Below are 24,637 nucleotides of genomic sequence, written 5' to 3'. Positions count from 1 at the left end.
GGAGACTTTTAGTTACAAATCCATCTGTTTGGGATGCTGGAGAATCCTTTTCCCTTTAAAGATTTATACTGCTTGCATATTGCTCAAAGAAAAAAAAAATCTAGATGTTAAATAAATGTATGAACGTGTGAAAGATTCCTCAAGTTTGTAACCCACTTAATATTTAATAAACGTGATATATCATTTTTATAAATATGTATAGCTCCGATAGAAATAAATTTAGGATCCAGGAGGGATTACAATAGGATGCACATTCATCTCTGTGGCACAGGAAGGGCCAGGAATGCTTTATGAACAAATTAATCCTCATTGGGGAAAATAAATGTCCTTCCCTCCTGCAGCCTCGGACAGGGTGGTTGGAGCAAAGCTCCTTCCGTGAATTCCATGGAACTGGAAATGTCCCCAGAGCTCCAGGATGGCTCTGTCAGAGGAGAATGAAGGTTGGAATTTGGGGGTGAAGGTGGGATGTTTTAAACTTCGTTCTGTTTTGTAGGAATAAAGGTGTGAGTGAGTTGTGCCAGGGGCATTGAACAGGGACTGGGAGCTCTGGGAGAGGAGATGGGAAAGGATAAATGAGGGTTTGGAGAATGGCAGAATGGCTTCACTCCGGGGCAGAGCAGGCTTTGCAGTGACATTGGGGTTCTCAGCCAGGTGGCTCTGTGAGGAGGGTTTGGTGACAACGCTGGTGCTGCAGGTGGTGAGGAGCTGGGTGGGGAAAAGGGCAGGAATGGAATGTTTGGGGGCAGAGAGGTTTCTGCTCCAGGAGGATTCTGTGACCCCAGTGTGCTCCTTGATGTCCCCTCCCGAGGCAGAGCAGTGTCACTGTTGGGTGACAGGGCTTGGCCACGGGCAGGGGCTGCTCCGGGCCACCCTGTCCCTCTCTGGCAGTGCCACCCAGGGTTTGTCCTGGATTTTGTGGGCAGGGTTTGTCCTTTCCCTTCCCCACAGCATTGCCAGAGTGCCTCCTGAGCCAAGGGAAGGGCGGGAGTGTCCCCAGGTATGCTGCCAGGTGTGCTGTGAATGTCCCCAGGTGAGCTGTGAACGTCCCCAGGTGTGCTGTGGATGTCCCCAGGTGTGCTGTGAGTGTCCCCAGGTGTGCTGTGAATGTCCCCAGGTGTGCTGTGGATGTCCCCAGGTGTGCTGTGGATGTCCCCAGGTGAGCTGTGGATGTCCCCAGGTGTGTTGTGGATGTCCCCAGGTGAGCTGTGGATGTCCCCAGGTGTGCTGTGAATGTCCCCAGGTGAGCTGCCAGGCGTCCCCAGTCCCTGCACACCCAGGATGATCCGAGCAGCCCCCGAGCATCCCGGCTGGAGAGCCCAGGTGCAGCAGTGACAGCCTGGAGTGGCAGCCCCAGCCAGGTGCCTCGCCCTGTGCCCAGGGGAGCAGAAATGAGATTCTTCCACATTCAGATAAGCAAGGTTCGTTTGCAGCTGAAGATTCCCAGCACGCTGCTTTTGTGTGATAATATTTTAGATTTATTTCCACAACTTATTGCACATTCATTTTTCGGAGTTTTCATTGCAGAAAATTGCCAGGAGGAATGGATTTTGTCTTCCTCAGCTGGCAGAACAATTTTCCACCTGTCGCCCAAATATTTGATGAGAAGGATTATGGCAGAGCTGCTGGAAGTTGATACTTTCCATCCATGGGAAGCAGGAGGGGCTGATGAAGTTACTGCAGGGATATCAGGGCTTGGCTGCTGAGATGGAGCTGCAGCACTTGTGGCTCTCCACGTGGGCTGGGAATCCAGGAGATGGTGGAGATGTGAGCACAGAAACGAGCTCGGCTGGCTCTGGGGTTCCACACCTTCCCTGGGCTCCTCCAGAGCTCCCTGAGGAGCACCTGCCCTGGCAGTGCTGGACTTACTGAGGGTTCATGGATTTACTGAGAATTCATTGATTTATTGAGGGTTCATTGATTTTTTTTTGGTGGATTCATTGATTTATTGAGGGTTTCACTGATTTATTGAGGGGTTCATTGACTTATTGAGGGTTTCACTGATTTATTGAGGGGTTCATTGGTTAATTGAGGGTTTCACTGATTTATTTAGGATTTCATTGATGTATTGAGGGTTTCATTGATGTATTGAGGGTTCCTTGGCCAGCTGTGTTTCCCAAGCCCTCCCAGATTCCACAGGCACAGCCAGAGGAGCTCCAAGGCTCCATCTCTCTCCATCTCCTCCAAAGTCACTGGGAGCTGCCAGCTTTGGAGGGAATATCTGCAAACACAAGTGGCAGCTGCCACAGAGGAGAAATGGTTCTTCCTCGTAGGAAAAATGTCAATATCCAGTAAAAAAATCAGTGTATTATTGGGCAAAGGCATTTAAAGTTCTTTAATGGAACTAAACCTGGCTTTGTGCTGTGCAGCAGCCAGGAAAAAATCAGGAATTCTGCTGAAAGCGTTAAAAAAATAGGAATAAATGGAGACAAGCAGCCTGGGCTATGGAAGGTGTTCCTGTCCCCAGCAGGGTGGAGTGGCAGGAGCTGTCAGGTCCCTCTGGGGTGGAGCTCCTCAGGGTTAGTTCTGTGTCTCCAATTCCCCTCCTGTGCTGCCAGGCTTTGCTCAACACCCTGTCCTGGGGCTCCAGCAAATCCCTGAGCTGGGGAAACAACGAAGGCATTAAAGGATTTCACGTGGGCAACAAAATCTGCCATTTCCATCAATTTCTGAGTGACTTCCAAAAAAACCCACTTTGCGTGGGGGTCGGGGTCATCTGATTAAGCAAATGTAGGCAAATCTCACCGAGTTGCTTTTCTGACTGAATAATGACTCAAATTTCATTATGGAAACCTTTCCATGCATGAGGAAATCTGGAAAAGGCTTTTTGTTTTCCCATCCTCTGACGGCAAAGCTGAGCACACAGGGGAAAGGCACTTTATTGGGGGTTGGAGGAAATCCTGGCTGCAGGGGGTTAAATCCAGCAGGGATTTTAACATGGAAAGGGAGGGATGTGGATGTTTGGGATTTCAGCATCCCAGTGGTGTTTGTGCTCCTGAATGGAGCTGTCCAGAGGAGGGTTGGGGTGTTTCCTGCTGGGAAAAGGCTTTTTTTTCTGGATTGGGGCACAGGAATCATCCAAACCAGCAGGAAATAACCCAGTGCTGATGCCAGGATTTAAAAATTATGGAGCTTGGAGAAAGAAAGCAAAGGGGGAGGAATTGCTGAGCAGGAGAAGGAGGTTGGAGGGAGTTGGGGATGTTTTTAAGTGGGAATGGTTTTGTGTGGGAATGGCTCCTGTGTCCCTTGGGCACAGCTGATGGAGGAATCACTTCAGGGATTAAATCAGGGAAAATCCAAAGCCCCAGGCAGAGAGGGGAAGCAGCTCCCTCTGATCCTGGGGCTGCTGGATCAGAGTGGGAGGAAATCAACCACTTCTGTGACTTTTAGAGCTTCATTTTTCTGGTTCCACCAAAGTGTAAAAGGAGTTGTGTGGAAAAACTTGGGAAAAGTCTTTGCAAAATATTATTGTCACATTTATGTGCATTTGTCATAAGTTACTTGGGCACACTTCTAACTTTTTGGGTTTTTAATATTGAAAGAATCATGCTGCTCCCTTTAAATAATTCTTTATTTGAAAAAAAAGGTTCAGAACTCATAGTTTTTCATCAGTTTAAGATCTCATTTTAACATCTAAATTATCCTAATCAGTTTTGAAATACTGACTCATCCATGTCTGCTGCTGTCCAGGTTTCCTAATGTGTTCTGACAACAGCAGTGTGTTTATTTCAGAGAAGAATTTAATGTTTGTTCCCAACTTTTTTTTTACCCCTCTATTCTTTTTCATTTCTATTATTGTCATAAAAAGATTTAAAGTCCCTTTTGGCCTCGTGTGCAGAGCATAAAACACAAAACCCTTCCTGAAAGGTAATTTTCCAGGAATGAAAACCACGAGAATTGTGTTTCAGGGTTTGCTCCTCTGTCATTTGCTGCTGCTACAGAACAGCTTTTTCTGTGTAACTCCGAAGGGCCTGAATCCCAAAAAGTGACAGTGAGGCATGGAAAACCTCAGGGATTTGCAATCAGCCCCTGGGAAAGTTCCAGCAGCTTCCAGGGGAATTAGAATTCGAGGGGATGGCAAGAGGAAGAGGCATTAAGGTAAAATTCTGGGTATTAAGTGCACTTTAGGAGAGGCTTTGCTTTGCCCAGCAGCTCCTGCAGGCACCTTGGGTAAAATGTTATTTATCTGGGAATGTTGTGCTGGTTCCACCTGGACTGTGAATGTGCTGTAAGGAGGCATTCAGGCCATGCCATTTGTACAGCCAGCAAAATACAGAAATACCTGTAAATACAGCAATTCCTGTGAGTGTGGTGGGGATGGGAAATGCTTCCTCCTCTGGTGTGCTCAGATCTTTGCTGGTTTGATTTTTAAGGGCAAATGTCCAAGTCTGAGGTGCACCTGGACTGACCTCTGCATGAGAAAGGTTCTCCTCAGCAGGAAAACTTGCAGCCCCAGAGCTCCTCACACCAGGGAAAACCCTGACACAACTCAGGAGAATTTCGCCCTGGATTTCAGCGGGGCTGGGATTTCATCCTTCATGCCTTGCCCTAAATAGCAAATTTAGTGGAATAACTCAGGGTCACTGGGAGTTCTCCAGCTGGGTGATCCTTCTGGAATCTCTCCCTCCACACCAGGGGAGCACTGATGGCAGTCTGGGATTTCCAAGCCTCTCCAAAATCTTATAATGACGTTTTTTGTTATTTCCTATAAACCTTGGGTTTAATAAAGCCTGCAGGGACGCAGCATTACTGCAGATTGACAAGATGGAAATTGGCATAAATGTTCAGGAGGAAAACGCTCAAAGTTATGATAATATTTTGCAAAGTACCCTGAGAAGGGGGTTGAAAGCAGCGAACTGGGTTGAAAGTGGCTGTGATTTCCCAGCGCAGCTCAGGCAGTGTTTGCACACACAGAGCTCCGTGCTGAGCTGCCTGGCTCTGACAGGAGCCAAACAAAGCCTGTGCTCATTGCTCTGTCATCTCCTAGACCTGGGAAGGGTTTGGTCTTCTTCACAGCGCCGGAACTTCCCTCTCATCTGCCCTAATTTCATTGCTTGGGGTTCAATCACATCTCCCTTGCCCTCAGCATTTCCTCTCTGATCTGAGCTCCTTTCATCCCCACAGCATCCTCTGTGCTCCTCTGCCTGGGTGTGCTCAGTGCTTTCTAATCTTCCTGCAGAAATCGATCCCTTCTCGCTCAGATTTGTTGCTTTTCTCTGAGTTTTCTCCAAAACCCGACAAAGCAGTGAAATAAATTCCAGCATTCCTGGAGATCAATGGGAATTCCCTAGGTTTGACAGCAGCGACGAGGATTTGACTGGAGGAGAGTTGTTCTAGAGGCAAAGCCTCTGTTCCAGAGCCTCTGGAATTTGGGAAATGAGGGATGTGGGCTCATCCCCTGCTGCAGGAATGCCCTTGGCTCTGCTGGCAGCTGGGGATATTCACATCCTGCAGCTTCTGAACCCTCAATTCCCCACCAGAGTTCTGATGTTGTTTTGTGTCAGTTTGACAGTTCTTACACTTCAATTATTTGGGTTTTTTTTTTCCATGTGTGTGTCCCAGAGTGGATTTTTCCCAGAGTGGATTTTTCATTTCACCAATGAAATGAGACAACACAAAACCCATGAAAAAGTCATTTTCCTCTCGTTGTCTTTCAGGAAATGAGAACAGCGAGGCTCTGCCCGAGTCCATCCCCTCGGCCCCGGGGACTCTGCCCCATTTCCTGGAGGAGCCAGACGATTCCTACATCATCAAGAGCAACCCCATCGTGCTGCGCTGCAGGGCTGTGCCTGCCATGCAGATCTTCTTCAAGTGCAACGGCGAGTGGGTGCACCAGAACGAGCACGTGTCCCACGAGAGCCTGGACGAGGCCACAGGTGGGACAGGAGCTGCTCTGGGGACAAATGCTGGTGGGAATGCCAGCTCTGAGCAGGGCTAGCTCTGCAGGGAGCTGGGCATCTCTCTGCTCCGTTTGTAACAACTGGAAATGGGAAATCCCAGTTTCTGTGGGATTCCTGCTGGGTGGAGCCCTGGACACCCCAGGGCAGGTTGGAGTTTGTCCCCAGCCAGAGGAGGGATTGGGGTGGGAATGACCTGAGCAGGAGAAACCCACAGTGTCCAGTGTGTGTGGAGGAGAGTGAGAAGGGAGAGATTTGGGAGTGATCAACAGATTTTATCAGCTCCAAGCAGTCCCTGTATCTTTTCTCATTTAGCAGCATCTTGATAAGTCTTGCAAAGCAATTTAATGCTGTGCTGCCTGTGCCTCCACAGGGCTGGGCTGTTATTGCTTTTCTCCCTCTCCGAATCCCAGCATTGCTAGGCAACCCCCAGCCTTGGCAGGAGTGCTGTGTGTACAACACCTTCTCCAGCAACACAAGAAATTCCTTTTTTAGAGGCAAAAATGCCATTTAAAAAGAAGCTGCACCTCCTAAAGTAGTGCTTGGCATTCTTTTGAAGTGACACATTCTGAAGAAATTTCATATTAGAGGGGTTTTTTTGTAAATGCTAATCTGAATGAATTTTAATTTTTACAGTTACCTTTTCAGAAATAATTTAATAGGCATAACCTTTACTTCTAAAGGCACTGCTGAATCAATACAGGAGAAATGTCGTCCCTAAAAGCTTTCCTTCCATATGGTTACAGAAAAGCTGTCTGTGAGTGCTGCAATTATGTTTTCTAAGCTTTGGATTAATAAGAGAATAAACCCAGGTTGGTAACACCAGGTGGGTTTTAGATGACATCAGGACAGGTGAGGTTTGAGGAGCAGGGCTGGCAGATGGGCTCTGGGCTCCTGGGATGGTTTGGGTTGGGAGGAACTAAAATCCATCTCCTCCCAGCCCTGCCATGGGCAGGACATCCTTCCTGGAGCAGGGAAATGCTGCAGGGTGAGCCCAGGGATGGTGTGTGAGCAGTGTGAGCTCTGGCAGAGGCTGGGGTGGCACTGCTGGTGTCCCCAGGCAGGGACTCACCACGGGTGTGTTGTGGCACCGTGATGAGCACAGAACCCAGCTTTGCAAGGTTTTGGTTTTCTAGGAGAGGAATAAAGATCTCAGAGTGGCCCAGGAGTGTCTGTGAGCCTGAGGAGCAGCAGGAGAGGCAGGAGTTCTGTAGGACAAGTGCTGCTGCTGGGAATGGCTGGAAGGCTTTGCCTGGAGTGTCCCTGGCTGGATTTGCTGCTCTGCCTCTGCTTTCCCTGTTTATTCCCAACGTGGAGAGCAGGGACTTTGTTCTCTCTGTGCTCTGCCTCATCAAGGGAGAGCCTGAGCTCGTGGCTGCTGCTGTGATGAAAGTGTAATAATTAGGGGCTGATTAATTTCTCTGTGCTGCCTTTCCCTGCCTGCACGCTGCAGTGGCCACTCCAGAACCTCACAGCTATTTCCGTGTGGGTTGGGCAGAGCCTCAGCCCAGCCAGCAGAGTTTCCTCGTCTGATAACTGGAAGGATTACAGCAATAACTGCTGTCAGTGTTTTTCTCATTTAAACAAATAAAGCTGACAAATGCTGAAGTTCTCTGCAGCTCTGTTATGTTTGGTACATGGAGAGCAATTATTCATCTGCTGCCAGCCCCGGTCTGTGTGCAGCTCGAGCATCCAGCAGTGCCCATTAGCATATCAGTGCCAGCGCCAGCACTTGATATTCTGCAGGCTCTACTGTAAAACAAAAGATGATGCTTCTAATTTGCACAATAATTTAAAGGGTTGGGCTCGCCGTGCTTATTAGAGTTATTCGAGTCGCAGGTAAAATGTTGCTCTTGTTTATGAGCTGCCTGGTTTTATTTGCATGGATTTCTCACCCGGTGTCATTCCCCAGGAATGATTTTCCCTGCGTTTCTCGAGGTGTGGAGGGGAGGTGAACGTGTTTGCTGGTAAAACACGGGGATGATAAATGAAGAATATTCCTCTCTTCCCAGTAGGTTTGCTTTCTGTGGTTGTTTCTAAAACAAATGGAAATAGCTGCACTTTCTCCATAAACAAAGCATAACTTTCCCCAAAGACTCCACGTTCTCCAGAGGTGCTGTCCAACCCCAACAATTCCGAGATTCTGCAGTTCTGGAAGCATTTATTTTCTCTATGGGTGAATTGGGAGGCCTTTAAAAAGACCTGAATTCCTACCTGGCCCATTCTCAAAACGCTGAACCACCAGCTTCCCAAAACCCCGTGCTCTTTGTTTGCCACATTAAATACAGGCTGATTTATGGATTAATTAAACACTGTGTCAATGAAGGGAAGGGCTGGCCTGGAGAATATTCCACCTTAATAAATCTGGAGCTGTAAATGCCTGAATTCACTGACGCCTGCTCAGAAACTCTCAGCACCCAGGAGCCAAGAAATGGCATCAGCTCCTCCAAAATTCATCATCAAGTGACGACTTCTTTGTTTGGTGTCAAAATGCTGCTGCTGTGGGCAGCAGGGGCTGTGCTGGGGCAGCTCTCACCCCTCTGTTGCTGTTTGCTGCTCAGGAGTGGAGGGATCAGCAGCTGGGGGTGTCAGTGGGGTCAGCACAGCTCTGGATGATCCAGGGAGAGTTCTGCCCCAGGGAGGTCCTGGTGGGAATAGATTGATGGATCTCAACCCTGCAGCACTCAGATCCTGTCTGAGGAAACTCACTGGAGCTCCTCTCACCTCACACCTGCACAGATGGCTCTGCAAAGCGTTTTTCTGTCAGAATCCAGGGATTTCTCGCTGGCAGAGCAGGGCTGGCTCTGCTCAGGGGTGTCTGTTCCTGGCAGGGTCTCTGGCAGAGCTGCTGGTTCCAGGGGCTCCTTTGTTCCTGAGGGTTTGTTGTCGTCGTGTCAGAAAATCAAGGGAGGCTTTGTAAACAGTTTTGTTAAAAACAGCATCAACACGGGGAAAACAAAATGCAAATCAAAGCAGCCAGGAAACCTGTGTGTGTTTGTTGCAGGGGGAACAAATATTTGAGGGGCTGGAGGGATTCTGGAGGCAGCGTGGGGAGCTGCCGGGGGTTTGTCCCTGTCTCTGGGTTTGATTGTGAAGCCAAACAGGGTTAATGAAAAGAAGTAAAAATCCTCTTTGTCTGTTGCTGGAAAAGCAGCAAACATTCTGTATTTTTGTATGGGATTTAAAGCTTGTCTGACCTTCCCCACCCCTCTCTGGAGCATCCCTAGTGAGCCCCAGAGAACCTCATCCCTCCCAATGCACAGGAGCACATTGACTTCCCCCTGCCTTTGAGGAGTGGCTGCCCAGCTGTTAATGATGCCTGAGATTAAGTGGAAGCCAATTTTTATGGAGTTCAGGTTTAGAATTCCTGCTGCTTTATAAACTTCACAGGCATGAAATACGGCGAGATGGAGTTTGCCTCCATTTCCAGTGGAGGGGAAATCACTGCCTTGAGACTGCGCCGGAGGAGAGGGGAGGAGGTGCAAGGCGTGAATGTTTTCTATTTTCATTTAATGTTTTCCTGACTCTTTCAAATGGTTCCCAGTGCCCCTGAACCCAGGTTTGGATTGGATTTCCTCTCCCCAGGTTGTCATGCCGAGGTGGCTGCAGGTCTGGTGAATATCCCAGGGTGGAACACAAAAGGTGTCAGAGGCTTCTACAGGTCTGGATTTTCCCTTCAGGCTCTGTCTGGAGGAAATGCTCCTGGTCTGAAGGGCCACAGTGCTTGAGGAGGTTTTCAGGGGCATGGAGATGTCAGACTGACAGACATTTTTGTCGTATGTGATTGAATTCCACACAAACATCCTGGGCAGAGGAAGCACCAGAGGTGAGGATTCTGAGGGAAGCATTGCAAAGATAATTCACAGGGGTAATTCATGGAACTCAGTGCATTGTGACCTGCTGGTCTTACAGAATTTAATCAGTAAGGGTAATTAGAGCTTTGCCTCAATTACAAATGGCACTGAGGTTTGGGTCCCTCAGCCTCCCCCTGCCTGTCCCTGCTGACTCTCTGTCCCTGCTGATTCTCCGTCCCTGCTGACTCTCTGTCCCTCTCTGTCCCCAGGGCTGAAGGTCCGTGAGGTTTCCATCAACGTGACGAGGCAGCAGGTGGAGGATTTCCATGGCCCTGAGGATTACTGGTGCCAGTGTGTGGCCTGGAGCCACCTGGGCACCTCCAAGAGCAGGAAGGCGTCTGTGCGCATCGCTTGTGAGTAAATCCTGCTGTCCAGGCTCAGGGGTGGGAATGCTGCTGGGTTCAGTGTCCATGGATGTGGGAAAGCACCACTGCCCCTGTCAGCCTTCCCTGGGGACACTGCAGGAATGTCCCAGGAAGCCACAGCTGTCAGTGGAGGAACAAACACCTTCCTTTGCTGGGATAAACCATCCCAACCAGAGCTGAGGCTGCTGCAGGAGTCCTGAGCTTCTCCAGCAGAGCTGGTTTTGGTTGGGAACAAATGCTGGAAGTGCTGTCCATGGATTCATTTAGGGAAGGGGATGATCTTCCACTCCCTGTGTCCCTAAGGTGCTGTGGTGCTGTCCCTCCACCCACAGCCCTGTGCTGCAAAAAGGAAATGCAGAAAATGCCCCCAGAGCCAGAGGGACATCAGAGACAACCCCAAATGTCCCTGGGAGCCTGTGGAGTGCTCCAAACCTCCTCCCATCCCCACCTGGCAGTCAGCTGGGATGTTTTCCTGACAATCAGAGCCTGACACTGCCCCTGCCAGCAGGGAATTCAGGAATTTCCTTCCCCCAGGCTGTGGTGAACCCTTTTCCCTTAAAGCCCAGCTCAGGTATTCCCTTTCCAGCCTGGGAAAGGAGGAACAGCCTGCAAAGAGCTGGGAGAAATGTTCCCTGGAGACCAGGGCAGGAGCAAAGGGAAAAACTACCTCCAAGTAGTGTTCCAGCAGTTCTTGACAAGTGTAAGAAGGTGTCTTTTAACAGGGTAAACATTTGACTGGATAAAATAAACATTTGTCAGAAGTAAAAGGACAGTGTAAGAAAACCTTCATTTCATTAATGGTGGATTTTTTTGTTGGCTGATTCAGTCTGAATGTCTAAATACGTGTAAATTCAATTTTTTATTTCACTGCATTAACTGTCATAACACTGAGCTAATAATTCCCCTGCACTGCCAAGCTGAAAGGACCTTTATCTGAATTGAATTTTTATTGACTTTTCTCCGCGCTGTGATTTCCCAGCCCCACAAAATGGCAATTTGAGCCAAGCTCAGAGTGAGCAGGAGCAGGTGGAGCTGTGTGATGGGCTTTTAACCCTCACTGTGGGAGCAGTCCTTGTTCCCAGTGCCCCCCGAGATCCCATTAACCCCACCTGGCTCTGGAGAGGCTCCTCACTCAGCCTGGAGTGCTCAGAGGTGCCTGGAGGGTTTCCTGGGAGCTGAGCCCGTTTTTGTGCTGCTTCTGCCCAAAGCTGAGCCTTTTGATGGGAAGAGCAGCAATTGCAGAGGGCAGAGGGGAAGAACTCAGCTCTGCCAGCCTGGCTGGGAGAACATCCTGGGGCACAGCTGATGGCTTGGGGAGCACTGGGGAGCAGCAGCTGAGACTCTGCAGCTCCAGTCTGTGCAGAGCCCAGAACGTTCTCACAGCGCCTCTGGGATGAGCTCTGAGGAGCTGGGAGCTTTATTTCATCCCTCTTTTTGATTTTGCACTTAAACCCTGGAGTTTGTGAATTGTGAGTCAAGTCCCCAGTGCTGCAGCACTTCATATTTCTCGGAGGGAGCAGGTGAGTATTTCTTTCTGCTGGTGAGGAAGGCAGAGCAAACAGATCCTGCTCCATTCCTCATCCTAATAAAGGCATTTGTAGGCACAAGTGCAGCCCGGCTGTTAATGAATGCCTTTTTAAAGAGAGTGCTGGAAAAGAGATTGTTTATCTGGGGTGGGCAAAACCAACATTGACAGAGAATCATGCAAAGGAGAGCTCAGGCACTGAGAGCATCTTTCTGCCAGCAGCTTGCTCAGATAAATCTGAATGCATTGTGTGAAATCTCTGGGAGTGTATTTGTGAAATACCAGGAGGTGTGCAGGGCCAGGGCTCTGTCCAGCAGGTGTGAGCAAGGCAGGAATTGAGTCAGGAAATCCCCAAGTAAAGCACTGGGGAGACACTGAGTGTTCCTGGTGGAACATCCTGGAGCAGGGAGGCACAGAGCTGAGGGTTTGAGTTCCTTTCACAGCGAGGAAACCCCACATTTAATGGGAATTATAACAAATTCTTCCATCCCACCCTGCAGATCTCCGGAAGAACTTTGAGCAAGACCCCCAGGGGAAGGAGGTTCCCATCGAGGGGATGATTGTGCTGCACTGCCGACCTCCCGAGGGTGTCCCTGCAGCTGAGGTGAGCTTTGGGGTGGGCAGGGGGACAGAAAAGCTTTGGGGTGGGCAGGGGGACAGAAAAGCTTTGGGGTGGGCAGGGGGACAGAAAAGCTTTGGGGTGGGGGAAGCAAAAGGACTCAGTGCCCATGGGGTGCTGGAGGTGTTGGCCACAGTGCTCTTCTCCCCCAGAATGCTGTTTTTTTATTTGCTAAGTTCTCAAAAGCGTGGGTTTTTATCCAAATTGTGGGCTGCTCTCTGAGAAATCCTGGTTTTCAGACAGTTTTCAAGTCCTGTGCTTCCCAACTGAAAGCAGATTGTTACTTATTTTCGCGGCAATTACTTTTCTCCTTGAGAAATACAACAGAGAAAAAGGCAAACCTAAAAATATTATGATAAATGGTTGCTGGGGAGAGAAAATCTGCTGCAAGTAACAATTTGGTGGGGTTTGGCTTAGCTTTAAACAGGCTTTTTGTGGTGAGAGCTGAATCTTAACAGGAAAACAATGGGGATGCCTTAAAACAGCAATAACCAGGCTGCTCTGGAGGGAGAGGTTCTAAGTGGGTCGTGTTTAAAAATCTGCTGCAGAGGCTTTAAAAAAGCCGAGGAAATGTTGCATTTCTAATTGCACTCTGCAGCTCTCTGCAGCAGCTTCTGGGCAATGAGGCCAGTGGATCACTCAGGAGTCATTTTTGCCCCTTTATCCCCACTGTGGATGGGGTTGGTGATAATTGAGGGGAGAAAAGGAGAAAATAAAGCAAGAATAAAGAAAAGGGGGAAATAAAGGGGGAAATAAACTGCAGAGGAAAGTGTGGTGTTAGTTAATGGGGAGGGGATGGAGCAGATGTCCCTGGAAATAAAGAGGAGAAATGCAGCAAGAGGAGGTGCAGAGACACCATCAATGAGGCAGAAGTGCTAAAGGAGAGGAAAATGAGTCAGAAATGGGCTCAGTGAGTGGCTGGGTTTGTATCCAGGTTTCTGGTGTGCATTACTCTGTCATTCCAATTTCTGCTCCGACTTCTCCTCAGCTCTGTGGTGTTTTCACTCGTTACCAGGAAAATGGATGTTGTATTACAGAGAATTGCCAGAATTATTGAATGTGTGTTCTGGAAAATGGATCTGTTTTGCAGACAAAACAAACTTCCAAAGGTGTAGCTCACCAAACATCCTCAGTCTGTTTGAATTTTACTGGGAATTTCAGAGATCTTTGGACTGGCAGCTTTACATTCCCCAATTAAACAGGGAGTCTGTCTCCTATGGAACTTAGCTATTATGTCCAATGAAAACCTGACACTTTAATTGCTTTCTGCAGATAAAAATGGTGGAGTTCTCAATGAACCCTGATTTACTGCTGTTGACAGTAAAATTGTTATTGCTGCTAATAAAGCTGGTAAATCTCACCAGGTCGGATTTGCTTTGGCCAATAAAATGTCCCATAAAGGCTTGGGCTAATTCTGGGCTCATCAAGGTGAAGATCTGCTGGAAATCATTCAGTGTCTTCAGAAAGTGGGTTAAACCTGTTAAAGCAGCCCTGGAAATGGGCTGGGGGGATAAACTCAGCTTTATTCCCAGGTAAAGGACAGCCTGCCCTGGGAAATAACTGAGCCAGAAAGGCTCCTGGGGATTGTTCTGAGGGTGCTGAGCACTGCTGGAAGTTTCAAACCCCGGTGCTGGCAACGAATCCGTGGTTCTGATCCAAGAATTTATTTCATTAGAGTTTGGATGCAGCCCTGGATGCAAACATAAGGCTGGGAATAGCTGCAGACAAAGGAGCTGGGCTGGTGTTTCATTAGAGGCAGAGTGGAGGCTGATTGGGGCATTGTTGGTGTTTGTTCAGCCCAAGAGTGAGGGGGAAGGAGGCTCCAGCCCCTTCCCTGCTCCCTGCCAGAGCCTGGCTGGGGAGAGTTTGGTTATTCCATGCAGGGCAGAACTGCAGGAATGCTGTTTTCCCAAAAAAACAAACATTCCCAGTGCTGGGCACACCCCTGCTGGGCAGGGCAGCTCCAGGGGAGCCTCTGAGCATTCCCTGCAGCTCAGACACTCCACAGCTGGTGTGAAACCTCAGTTCAGCCCAGCTGGTGATGGGAACCAGCCCCATTGTCAGGGACAGAAACCTTCTTCCCTGGAATTGTTTGTTCTGGAACCTGGAGGTGCTGAAAGTCTCTTAAACCAAAGGCCAGAAGTGTTAAAATAAATGTTCTTGACCTACCCTGCAGCTTAATGTGAAAATTCCTGTCATCAGCCCTGAGGATGGGAAAGGCAGGGATATTTTCTAGTGATGGCTGACACAGCTTCCTTGGAATTACCTTGGAATTACCTCCCCAGGAGGGACAACCTTTCCTGTCCACTGCTCCTCTCCCCATTTCTGGTCACTCCCCTCACCTGGTGCTGATGTCTCCTTGGCCAGAGCTGAGTGGCTCCCAGCAGCTCTTGGTGCTTGTTATGAAATGTTTCCTCCTGTCCCAGGGGTGTTGATGCCATTGTGTGTCCTCAGGGTCACCTTTCCCTGTGCCTCTGTGCAGCAAAAGGAATTTCCCTGAGCAGCACTGTTGGGGTGGCACAGCCAAGGGGTGCCTCCCTGTGCCAATTCATTATTTAGGGATTTATTTGGGGGCTGGGGCTGCAGGGATGGCACAGGGATCACACAGGGATCCACATCAGACCTCCCAGGGAGGGTCTTTAGGGAGAATTGCTGCAGATGAGGTTTTGTTGGGAGCAGTGTCTGTTCTGCCATCTGTTCCAGAAGGAGTGAGGTTTCCTCGCCTCGCCACCAGCAGCAATGGGAATACCCAGATTAGGTTTGCTTTTTTGTGTTCATTGCTGCACACAACGAATGTGAAATCAGGAGAATGTGGATTACAGGCTTGGATCCACAGTTTAGTGTGCCTGAAGTGAATATGGTTTAAAACTCAGCTGGTGTGAATGAGTTTCCCAGGAATGGCAGCTCGTGTGGCTCTGGGGCTGCTCTGCTCCCACTGCTGTTTGGGAAATGGTTTTTGAGCTGAGTTACACATCAGGGATGGCTCAGGAGCAGCTCCCTGAGCCTCACCCCTTCCCAGGGTCTCACTGCACTCACAGGGAGCCAAAGTCCCCTCTGGTGCTCAGAACTCTGTCACTGTGCCTGGGTTTGGGAGCAGCAAATCCTCCTGTGGAGCAGCAGTGGAGAGAACGGAGTGACCGAGGTGTCACCTCTTGTTTTACCCCTTCAGATAGTTTGGATAGCCTTAGGGAATGATGGAACCATCCTGGATCCAGGGACAGACACCTCCCTCCAAATGATCATCCCAGATCCCACATCCTGCAGCACCTGGCTCTGCTCCTGAAGCTGGGCAGGGCCAGCTCAGCTGCCCTCAGCCTCTCTGCAGCCCACCCTGGGTTTATTTCTGCCCCTGCACTCCTTGGGAACAGATTTCCATCTCCAGAGTTCTCCTCCACAAAGCAGGGAATGTGAGACCTTTTCACACACCTCTCCTTTGGGAGGCTGTGGGGCTTTGGGGCATCCTGGCTGCATCACTACAGCAGTAAGAGAGGAAGAAAACCCAAATCCTGGCGCTGGGCAGACTGGAAAAGGCTTTTAAATCCTCTTCTCATGCATTTACATAGCAAGCAGAGAGAGCTGGTGAGCAGCTGTGCTTGCAGGCATCAGCACCCAACCCAAATAAATTCAGTTTTTATGAGTTAAGCATCGAAATGAAAAAGAAAATTCAGCATTTAAATAGAGCAGCTGAAAATCCCCTGCTGTGGCAAATGTTGATTCAAGTCTGGGAGTCTCTGCTGGCTTGGGAGCTGTGGGATCACAGCCATCCCCCTCTGTCAGTGTGCACTTGGCCTGGGGACAGGCAGGGCTGCTCTCAGTCCCTCTGCCCAGGGAGATGTCAGGAATTGTGGGGATTGAGGCCTCCTTTGGCTCCTGGGGGACAGGGGGACCCTCAGGGATCCAGGTGGGACCTGGCTTCAAATCCATCCCCAAATGGAGAATGAGGCTGTGAGTCCCAGATGGGAACAAACCCTTCACCCCTGAGGAATCCCTGCTGGGATGTCCTGTGTCACTGCCTGGCATGTCCTGTGTCACTGCCTAACCTGTTCCATGTCACTGCCTGGCATGTCCTGTGTCACTGCCTGGCATGTCCTGTGTCACTGCCTGGCATGCTCTGTGTCCCAGCCCTGTTCTGTGAGCAGAGCTGCTCATTCCCCTCTCCTGGCTGCACAGAGCAGCTCTGGAGGATTTCATTCCATGGTGCTGGCAGCTCAGTCAGCTCCTTACCCTCAGTGCTCTGCCAGGGCTGTTCTCCTCTCTGGGAGCTGCAAGGACTGAGCTGGAGTTGGTGACAGGAGTGTTTCCTCGGAGTGAGGAGCAGGGCCAGCTCTGCTCTGTCAGCCTGAGCAGCTCAGGAGGAGCCAGGGTGACTGGCAGCTCCTGCAGCATCACAAACACAACAAATTACACCTCCTCACTGCTCCACTGCTGGTGATTCCTCCCCACTGCTGCTCCCAGTCCTCGGGCTGTGCTCAGAGCAGGGCTGAGCTGTAACCTGGAAAATCCTTGGTCAACACCCATTTAATGAAGTTTAGGATAATCTCTGCTCTGTGTGTTCAGCCTTATTAATGCCTCAGAGTGTAAAATATTAATTCTTCGTGGTACAGGAGCACAAAAAAAGTGCTTTAGTAGGTGGTAATCCTTCAGCCAGCTGTGCTGGGGTGCTGGGGAGTGTCACCACCATCGGTGACAAATGGGCTTTGGATTCCTCAGGCTGTCAGGGCTTGTTCCTGTTGCACTCAGTGGGCTCAATAATGGAGTTTGTAAATGTTTCCTCGATTGGACAGGGAGCTGCCATTTCCTGCACTGGAGTGAAGCTGCAGGAGTCGTTTGTGTCACCTCCCTGAGCCCTGGGTTGGTGTGAAAATGGGACATCTTACAGCTGCAGGTGTGAGGAGCTGGGAAATGGGCTGAGGCTGCCTGGGGGTTCATCAGTTCTGTCACCTCTGCTCCATCCTGCCCCTCAGAAATGTCACTGCCTTGCAGTGGAAGTGCCACATCAGCCCTGATGTTGGAGAGAAATGTTTACAAACCTCAGGCTTTCGAATAAATAAACCCAAACCCAGCCTCTCCCTTGCTGGACTCTACTGATCTTTACCTGGAGATGCTGAGATGAGCTGGGGGAGAATTCCCACCTGGAGATGCTGAGATGAGCTGGGGAGCAATTCCCACCTGGAGATGCTGGGATGGAGGGGCAGCAGCACCCAAACCCATCGAGAGGCATGAGGAACAAATCTGAGCAGCACTGACCTTAAAATTCATCCTGAATCCCTTTGTTATGAATAAACACTCTGAACCCAAATCTGAAGAGCTCATATTTGAGCATTAGCAGGAACTCTCAGCTCTCTCTGCACCTCCTCTCTGCTTTGCTTGTGGTGGATTTTTTGCAAGTTTTGGGTTCTTTTTGTTTGCTTGTTTTTTGTTTTGGGTTTGGGTTTCTTTTGTAATAAAAGGGCAGCTGTTGTGCTAAACGATTACTGATAGTTTACTGTTACTGAACTATTACCGTTGAGTGCTCTGCAGAGGTTTGTGGAATACTCTAAAATATCTTTATCACATAATATATGCATATATTTAAGATTTAAATGCGTTGTATGCAGCGCTGCTTTTTCAAATGTTTAACACCGATTTTGACATTTTAATGGACTGCTGTAGATGTTCCCAGGAATATCTGCCTGAGTTCCAAGGGTTTATTTACCGCCGGGGCTTTTAATGGAAATGCAAAATCATTTCTCTTCTGGGCAGCACACATTCCACTGCAAGCACATCAACAAAACGTGAAACCCACATAAAATTCAAAAGCTGCAAGGATTCCAAAAGTAGTGAGAGGCTGTTTTACATAGGTTTGTGTATTTATGGGGCTGGCACACGCTCACTGAAATGGGATGTGGCAGGATAATGGGGCTGTAGTAAAACACCACGGCAAAGCAGGCTGAGAGTTACAGCCTGCCATGAATCCTGCTTGGGTTACAGGGAGCAGAGGGTGATTGCTAAATGCAAACAGCCTGCATTTGTACAGGTGCTTATGGATCTTGGCTCTGCAATAGCAATATTTGCTTTGCTTTTAAGGGATATTCGTTACAAGTACAATAAATGTGCTTCATTTCTCACTGGAGATATTTCACTCTCAGGACCCAGCCCGGGCATGTGCAATGTCTCATTTGTGATTTATCTGCTATTTAGATTGAGATTTTTAGCTGCTTTTAAGAGCAAATTTGTAATTTTTGTAGTTTCCCATCCAGCAAAGACTGAGAACTGTCATGGCTCATCCAGGACGTGCAGGTCTGCACTGATTTCATGTGACAAGTCATGATCTAATGACACATCAGCCCCTTTATTCCATAAAACCTCTGCTCAATGAAAGCTGTTCTGTTTGTTTGTTTGTGGACAGCACAGAACCAGAGTCCAAATTCTATTTATTTTATGTGCTGTCCCATCTTCAGCCACACCTTGCCCTTCCTCACCTGCTGTTCCAGGTACTCCTGTTGTGGTTTATTCTGTCACCAGGGGAATTTGGAGCTCCTGTGCTGCCCAGGAGAGCTCAGGACTGCCCAGGGCAGAGCTGCTCCTTCAGCCTGGAGCTGCTCCAGCCTTTCCCTGCCACCCCTGCCCTGCCTTTGCTCCACTGCCACCCCAGCCCCTGCTGGAGACTCTTCCCTGTCCTGCCACTGCCCTGGTGTGACACTGTCACTCATTTGTCACCTGTGCCCTCTGTCCCTGCCCCAGTCACCCCAATCTGTGGCACTTCCAGCTCTGCTCCTGCCCTCTCAGCAGCATCCCCAGGTGCCTCTCCTGCTGATTTTGTCTATTTTGCAGCCATTAAGAGAGCTCAGTCCCTGCACATTCCCCTTGATTGGACAGAGCCCTGGATGTTGTCTCCACACCCAGGGGCTGTGCTGCCTTGCAGGCAGGCAGGGCAGCTGTGGACAGTGTTTTCTTCCAGCAGGAAAATGTTTGTTTTCCTTCTGAGATTTGGCTCGTTGTGAATAAATCAATACAGCCAGGAGGTAGCGAGGTCATGAAATAGAAATGCTGGAGCAAAGCACTTCTGAATTAGATTGCTAAACTGAAAAGAAGAAAGAAGGGAGATAACTTTGTAGTTCCCCTGAATAGATAATTCCTTTTTATACAGACATGTGCTCTGGGGCTTCTCTGGGTTTGATGTGCTGCTTTGCAGTGGTGTCTGTTTTCTCTGGCCCTGTTTTCAGAAATGTTTTTAATTTTGAATGCTTGAACATGAAAGGGCGAGTTAGGAGACTTTATCATTGTGTTTATAATCATGGGGATGATTGTGTGAGGGAGTCCTGCAGGGATTTGGGAAGTTCACAGGGATGGAGGTGGTTGCTGAACAAGTTGGAGGCTCAACAGTGGCTCTGAAACGCTTCAATGGTTTAGGGGATGTTCCACCTCAGGGGACAGAGATCAACACCTTTTTAAATGTGAACAGCATTCAGAGAGAAAGCAGGAAGTTGTGGATCTGGTGCCTGTTGCATTTGGTGTTCAGTGACACGGCAAATATCTCACCTTTGTTAACAACAGCTGTGCTTCTGCAGGGTTTGGGTTTAAATACTATTTCCAGTGTGCACAAAGAGACGATTCTTTCATGAATTTAAAGGGTGTTCAATGATCTTTCAGCTCCCTTCCAACCCAGGCCATTCTGTGATTCTTCTAAGATCTCAGTTGCATTCTTGAATTTATCACATCTGAAGGCTGCTAACAAAAAGGAACATCATCAGGTATCAATGATCCCCCAGAACTCGTGAGAACAGTGAAATTACAGCCTTGCAAGGATTTGGTTTCAATTACTGAAGGCTTCCTGTGATGATTTCCTTATCTCAAAGCATTTCCTATATGATGTGATCCTGCCTATCAGGACTCCACGTTAGCCAGACTCTGCAAACATCATCCCCAACAGCCTTATCTGAAAAGGGTTTTTCAGTGCCAGCAGCACTTTAATTACTGTCCAAACGTCTGTGCACTGAGAACAAGGAAACCTTCACTGCTGGGGCTGCAGGAGCTCCATCCCTCAGCCTGGGCTGTGTCTGACCCTCCTTGTTCCCCGAGCTGAGGATCACTGTGCATGGCCCAGCCCAGAATGAGATCCACTCTTCTGATCCTTCCATTTGGAGTTATTTGGCAAATCAAAAGTTGAGGTTCAGCTGCTCACCTGCATGGCTGAGCTGTGCAGCCCTGGGATGAGGCTTTGAGCTGCAGCAGGATCAGTTATTTCTGCTCACCACAAAATAATTGAAATCGAGTCTTGTGTGTGCTCTGTGCCACTGGAAACTCCCATCTCTGATGGCCTTTGGGGTTGTTAATGCTGATTTGTTCCCTGTTTGTGCCTGGAGATAAAAAACAGTGCTCCAGTTAATGGTAGATGCTTATTCCTACAAAAATAGGAATCAAGATAAACTTACATGGGATCTGATGATGTCTTTTCCAACCAGACAAGGTACCATTAGCAGTGGCATTTTTAGCAATGGCTCTTTATACCAGGGATCCAAAATAGCCTGTCTGAGTCAGCTGCTTGCCCACCTCTCCCACTATAAATTGATGCACACGTCCAGGCTGTCACCTCTCCCATTTACTGATTCAAAACCATATTTTAATTCCATTTAGACTCACCCCCTCCCATGTGTTCCCGCCTCTGGATCTTCCATCCATGTGAATGTTTGGTTGGGATGTCACAGTGCCCTGGGCAGAGCTCAGAGCAGGAGCTGTGGCCCTTGGTGGCCACAGTGAGAATGTCCTGCCGTGGCTTCCCTTGCTGGTTTGCTTTGTGCAGCCAACCCTCCCTGCCTGCCCTGCAGAGGGAAATAGCAGCACAAAAAATGGGCATTAGCAGCGCTGGAGCTCTCAGCTGGTCCCTCTGCATCCCCTCAAAGCAGAGACTCCTCCTTGCTTCCCCAGCACGACCCACAGCAGCCAGGCTGATTTATGGGTTACTCAGCATGTCAGATTCGTGTAATGAGATTATATATTCAATCTAATGAAGGAAAAATATGCTTACCAGCCCAGTGTGACAGGGCTGTGATTAAATGATTCAGTAAGAGAGTTCCCTCAGTGGATTAATTTAAAGGATGCAGCAGGTAGAGCTGACCTGTGCCGGGTGCTGGCGAGAGGCTCCTGCACAAGATGAATGGTTTGTGATTGTGTTGATAAAATAACGATGTGCTCACAAAGGCAGGGAGGAGTGGGTGGGTTGGTGTTCAGCCCCACAGGGATTCGTGCTGATGGAGGATTCCCTGCCTGGTGTGAGGCTCAGGGTAGGAAGGAAGAGAGCAGTGTGACCAAGGCTGTGTCACTCAGTGCATCCCTGGATCAGTGACACCTGCCCTGCCCACCCTCATTGCAGCTGGAACATCAGGGAAGATTTCTCCAGTTTGACCTTTTAGGGCAGGAGTTCCATGCTAGAGGAAGGTGAGGAGGTGTTTGCTGCTCTGAGAGAGAAAAACATCCCCATGGACTGTGCTGCAAGAGCCCTTTGTGCTGTCCTGAGTCACCTTCCCCACTCCAACCCCTGGAGCATTGATCTGCATCAGAAAACCACTGATTGTCCCCTGAGGAGGAGCTGAGGCTGAACCTGCATCGTCTGAGCTGTGGTTGTGCTCTGGGGCTGAGCAGTGGGTGTTCAGCAGGCAGCACAGGATAATCCCAAAGCAGGGACAGGAGGCCTTCTGTCTGCTCACCTCCTGAGTTATTGCTGTGCCCACGAGGACTGGCAGTTGGGTATTAAATCTGGTTGTAATCCCAAACAAGATCACCAAAAAGAGCCAAAAATTCAGTGTCAGGTCTCGGGATGTTGAATCTCCATCAGAGCAACTGGTGAGGAGCTCTGAGTGGATGAGTTGGGATAAGCTTTATTTCCAAAGGAGAAGAGTTCTCTAACTCCATAATCTGCCCAGGCTGGGGGGTGTTGAGCTGATTTTACTTTGATAATGCCATAAGCTGGTCTGTGATAATTGCCTTCTGTAATTGGAACAAGTTTATGATTATGCTAATTGGGCTGCTGCCACCCAGGACGTTGGGCTGAGTTAATCCCTCCCTGCCCCTGGAGCTGCAGATCTGATGTGATTTGCCTTCCCTGGAAACTGAGGGAGGGTGGTTAATTCTGAGCAGATTGAATTTCAGCAAAAAACCCAGATAGATTTCTACAAACCTATAGCCTTTTGTAGCAGGTTTAAAGTCTGCTTCAACATCATCAGACTAATTCTTAAAAAGAAAAGGAATCAGTTCTGTTCCAAGCAATGGTGTGACCTCCACTGCTGAGCCAGGGAGGGAAGTTGACTGCTGAGGAGTTTGGAGTTTGCTCTTCAGACACTGCAGTTCAGAGCCCACAGCTCATCCCAGTGCAGAGACGTTGGATTTGCTTTTCTTTGCAAATCCAACTTCACTGCCTTTGTTTTCCGTGCTTGGTCTGTCTGTGTTTGTGTGGGGGCTGAAGTTTTCCAAAGGTTACATCCCTGCCAGTGACAAACATCTTTTGTCATCACGACTCCTTTAAATGTATTTTTATCCCATAAATCCGTCCCTTGGTTCTCGGTCTCTGAAAGCCTCCATCTGCTGAGGCACAGGCAGGGGATGGCTTTGGATAAACCTGGTTTTCATCGGGGAGGGGGCTGGAAAGAGAGGAGCACTGGCAGTGCCATCCTCCCTGACAAATCAGGGTTTGATCTCACGTCCCAACACTTTGGTGTTTATGTTCCGTCTGTTTAATGTTCTCCCTTCGCTGGGATCATCATTCTTTTAAATGCTCTGCTTTAATGTAAATGTTTGAATGTTTTCTGCTCACCAAACCCCACATTCCCAGACTCAGCAAACAGAGGATCAGTGTGTGCTCCCTCCCAGAGCATCCTCAAGGTGAGAGTGACAGGAATGGGGACCTTGAACCCCTCTCACCACCCCAAAAACCCCCTGCCCTGAGGAGAACCAAAATTTATAAACACACTTGTGAAATAATGGACTCTGGGAATGCTGGCCATGTTTGTCATTTCTCTGCCCATTTCACTGCACACAAAGTGGGTTCACCATCGAATTCCTGTCACTTGATTTATGCTCGTGCGGCTGCTCCATAATTTAAATTGAATTCCTAATTTCTTTGCTGAAACCCCCTCGGATAATTAGTATTAAGGTTAACTGCAGAAGGGGAACTGCATAGTAAATGGATTAGTTGGTTATTCTGTGTCTTAGACCACAGGGAAAGGGAACACACTCCAAGGGATATTGTCCAGGAAAGGGTTTGGCATGGCTGGGTTTAGCACTGGCTGTTCCCTGCTCCTGCAGGCACAGGGGAAGTGTCCCTGGGCTGGAAGGAGAGTTGGATACAGGAGAAGAGATGGCAAAGGGAACTCACAGCTGAAATCTCTTCCCCATTTTCAGTATGAAACATGGAATGTTGTACCTCACACTAGGTAACTCCTCTGTGCACAGAATGATTTCATTCCACAGCCACCGTGGAGGATGAAGTGCCCCAGACCTGGAGCCTTTTCCAGGTGAGCTCCCAGCCCTTGCCAGGCTGTGCAGGGCTGGATCCATCCCAGCAAAGCTGAGTGCTGCTGTGGAGGGGAACCTTCTGTCTGGCACCAAACGTAATTGGCTTTGATGGTCAGCGTTTGCAGATTTGTTTAGGAACTGGAAAATGTACAAATTGCAGCCCATCTGCGCAGAGCTGAGTGCTAATGAATGCCTGCAGCTACCACAGCCATAAGCTCATTACCGCCAAGTTCCAAGTCCTTCCACAAGTTGCTAAACAAGGTTATTCATCTGAACGGAGTGGAGAAGGATGTTCGACTGCAGGGCACAGCCAAAGCCCCCCAGGTTGGGGAAAGCTGTTAAAATAACCCCCCATTCTTCGGTCTTTTAATAGAATCTGTGGATTTTATTTCTATTTTGAATTTTGCACTCCTGGAACAGCAGTTTCCCGTGCCTTAACTATTTGGTGTTAATGTTTGGAGTAGAGCAATGCCCTGCGGGTGATTCCTGGGTGTGCTCGGAGATGTTGGGTGCTGAGCTGGAGAAGATGGATTGGAATCCATTGCACACAGCATTTCAGGGGGGTTATGGACCGTGACAGCAAACACTAATGGCCTCTGTTCTCAGGGTGTTTGTGTCAATTGGGAATCTGTGATGATGACTCGGCTCTTCCACTGTGTGCCATGGCAGGCAATTTCATCTTCCTGTTTCTTCTCCAAAAAGTGGAATTAATAATAGTTATTATGTGCCACCCCAACCTGTTCTACAGAGCCGGTAGTTGTTTGAGGGTTTGAACATACAGTGCGTGGTGCATCAGGAGCAATATTTTAAAGTATTTCTTACTCTCTCTCAGTTGAGATTTTATTCCATGTTCCTTAAGGACAAACCAGCCTTTCTAAGTTCCCAGCCAA

At 48.9% G+C, this 24,637-nt stretch overlaps 1 protein-coding gene across 3 annotated transcripts in view; it reads left to right on the top strand.

The window, feature by feature from the left end:
* The window catches only part of UNC5D (unc-5 netrin receptor D), an 80,126-nt gene that overhangs the window by 28,123 nt on the left and 27,366 nt on the right, over positions 1–24,637 (top strand). For all 3 annotated transcript variants that reach the window (XM_085080468.1, XM_085080469.1, XM_085080467.1), the window contains exons 2-4: positions 5,655–5,873; positions 9,958–10,101; positions 12,139–12,242. In XM_085080468.1, the coding sequence (XP_084936594.1) occupies positions 5,655–5,873; positions 9,958–10,101; positions 12,139–12,242 (467 nt within the window). The remainder of the gene's footprint in view (positions 1–5,654; positions 5,874–9,957; positions 10,102–12,138; positions 12,243–24,637) is intronic.

This window comes from Lichenostomus cassidix, chromosome 22, assembly GCF_008360975.1.
Source record: "Lichenostomus cassidix isolate B80296 chromosome 22, HeHo_3.0, whole genome shotgun sequence".
Lineage (NCBI taxonomy): Eukaryota > Metazoa > Chordata > Aves > Passeriformes > Meliphagidae > Lichenostomus > Lichenostomus cassidix.
The sequence above is the reverse complement of the archived record's forward strand: the minus strand, read 5'-3'. Positions and strand labels throughout refer to the sequence as shown.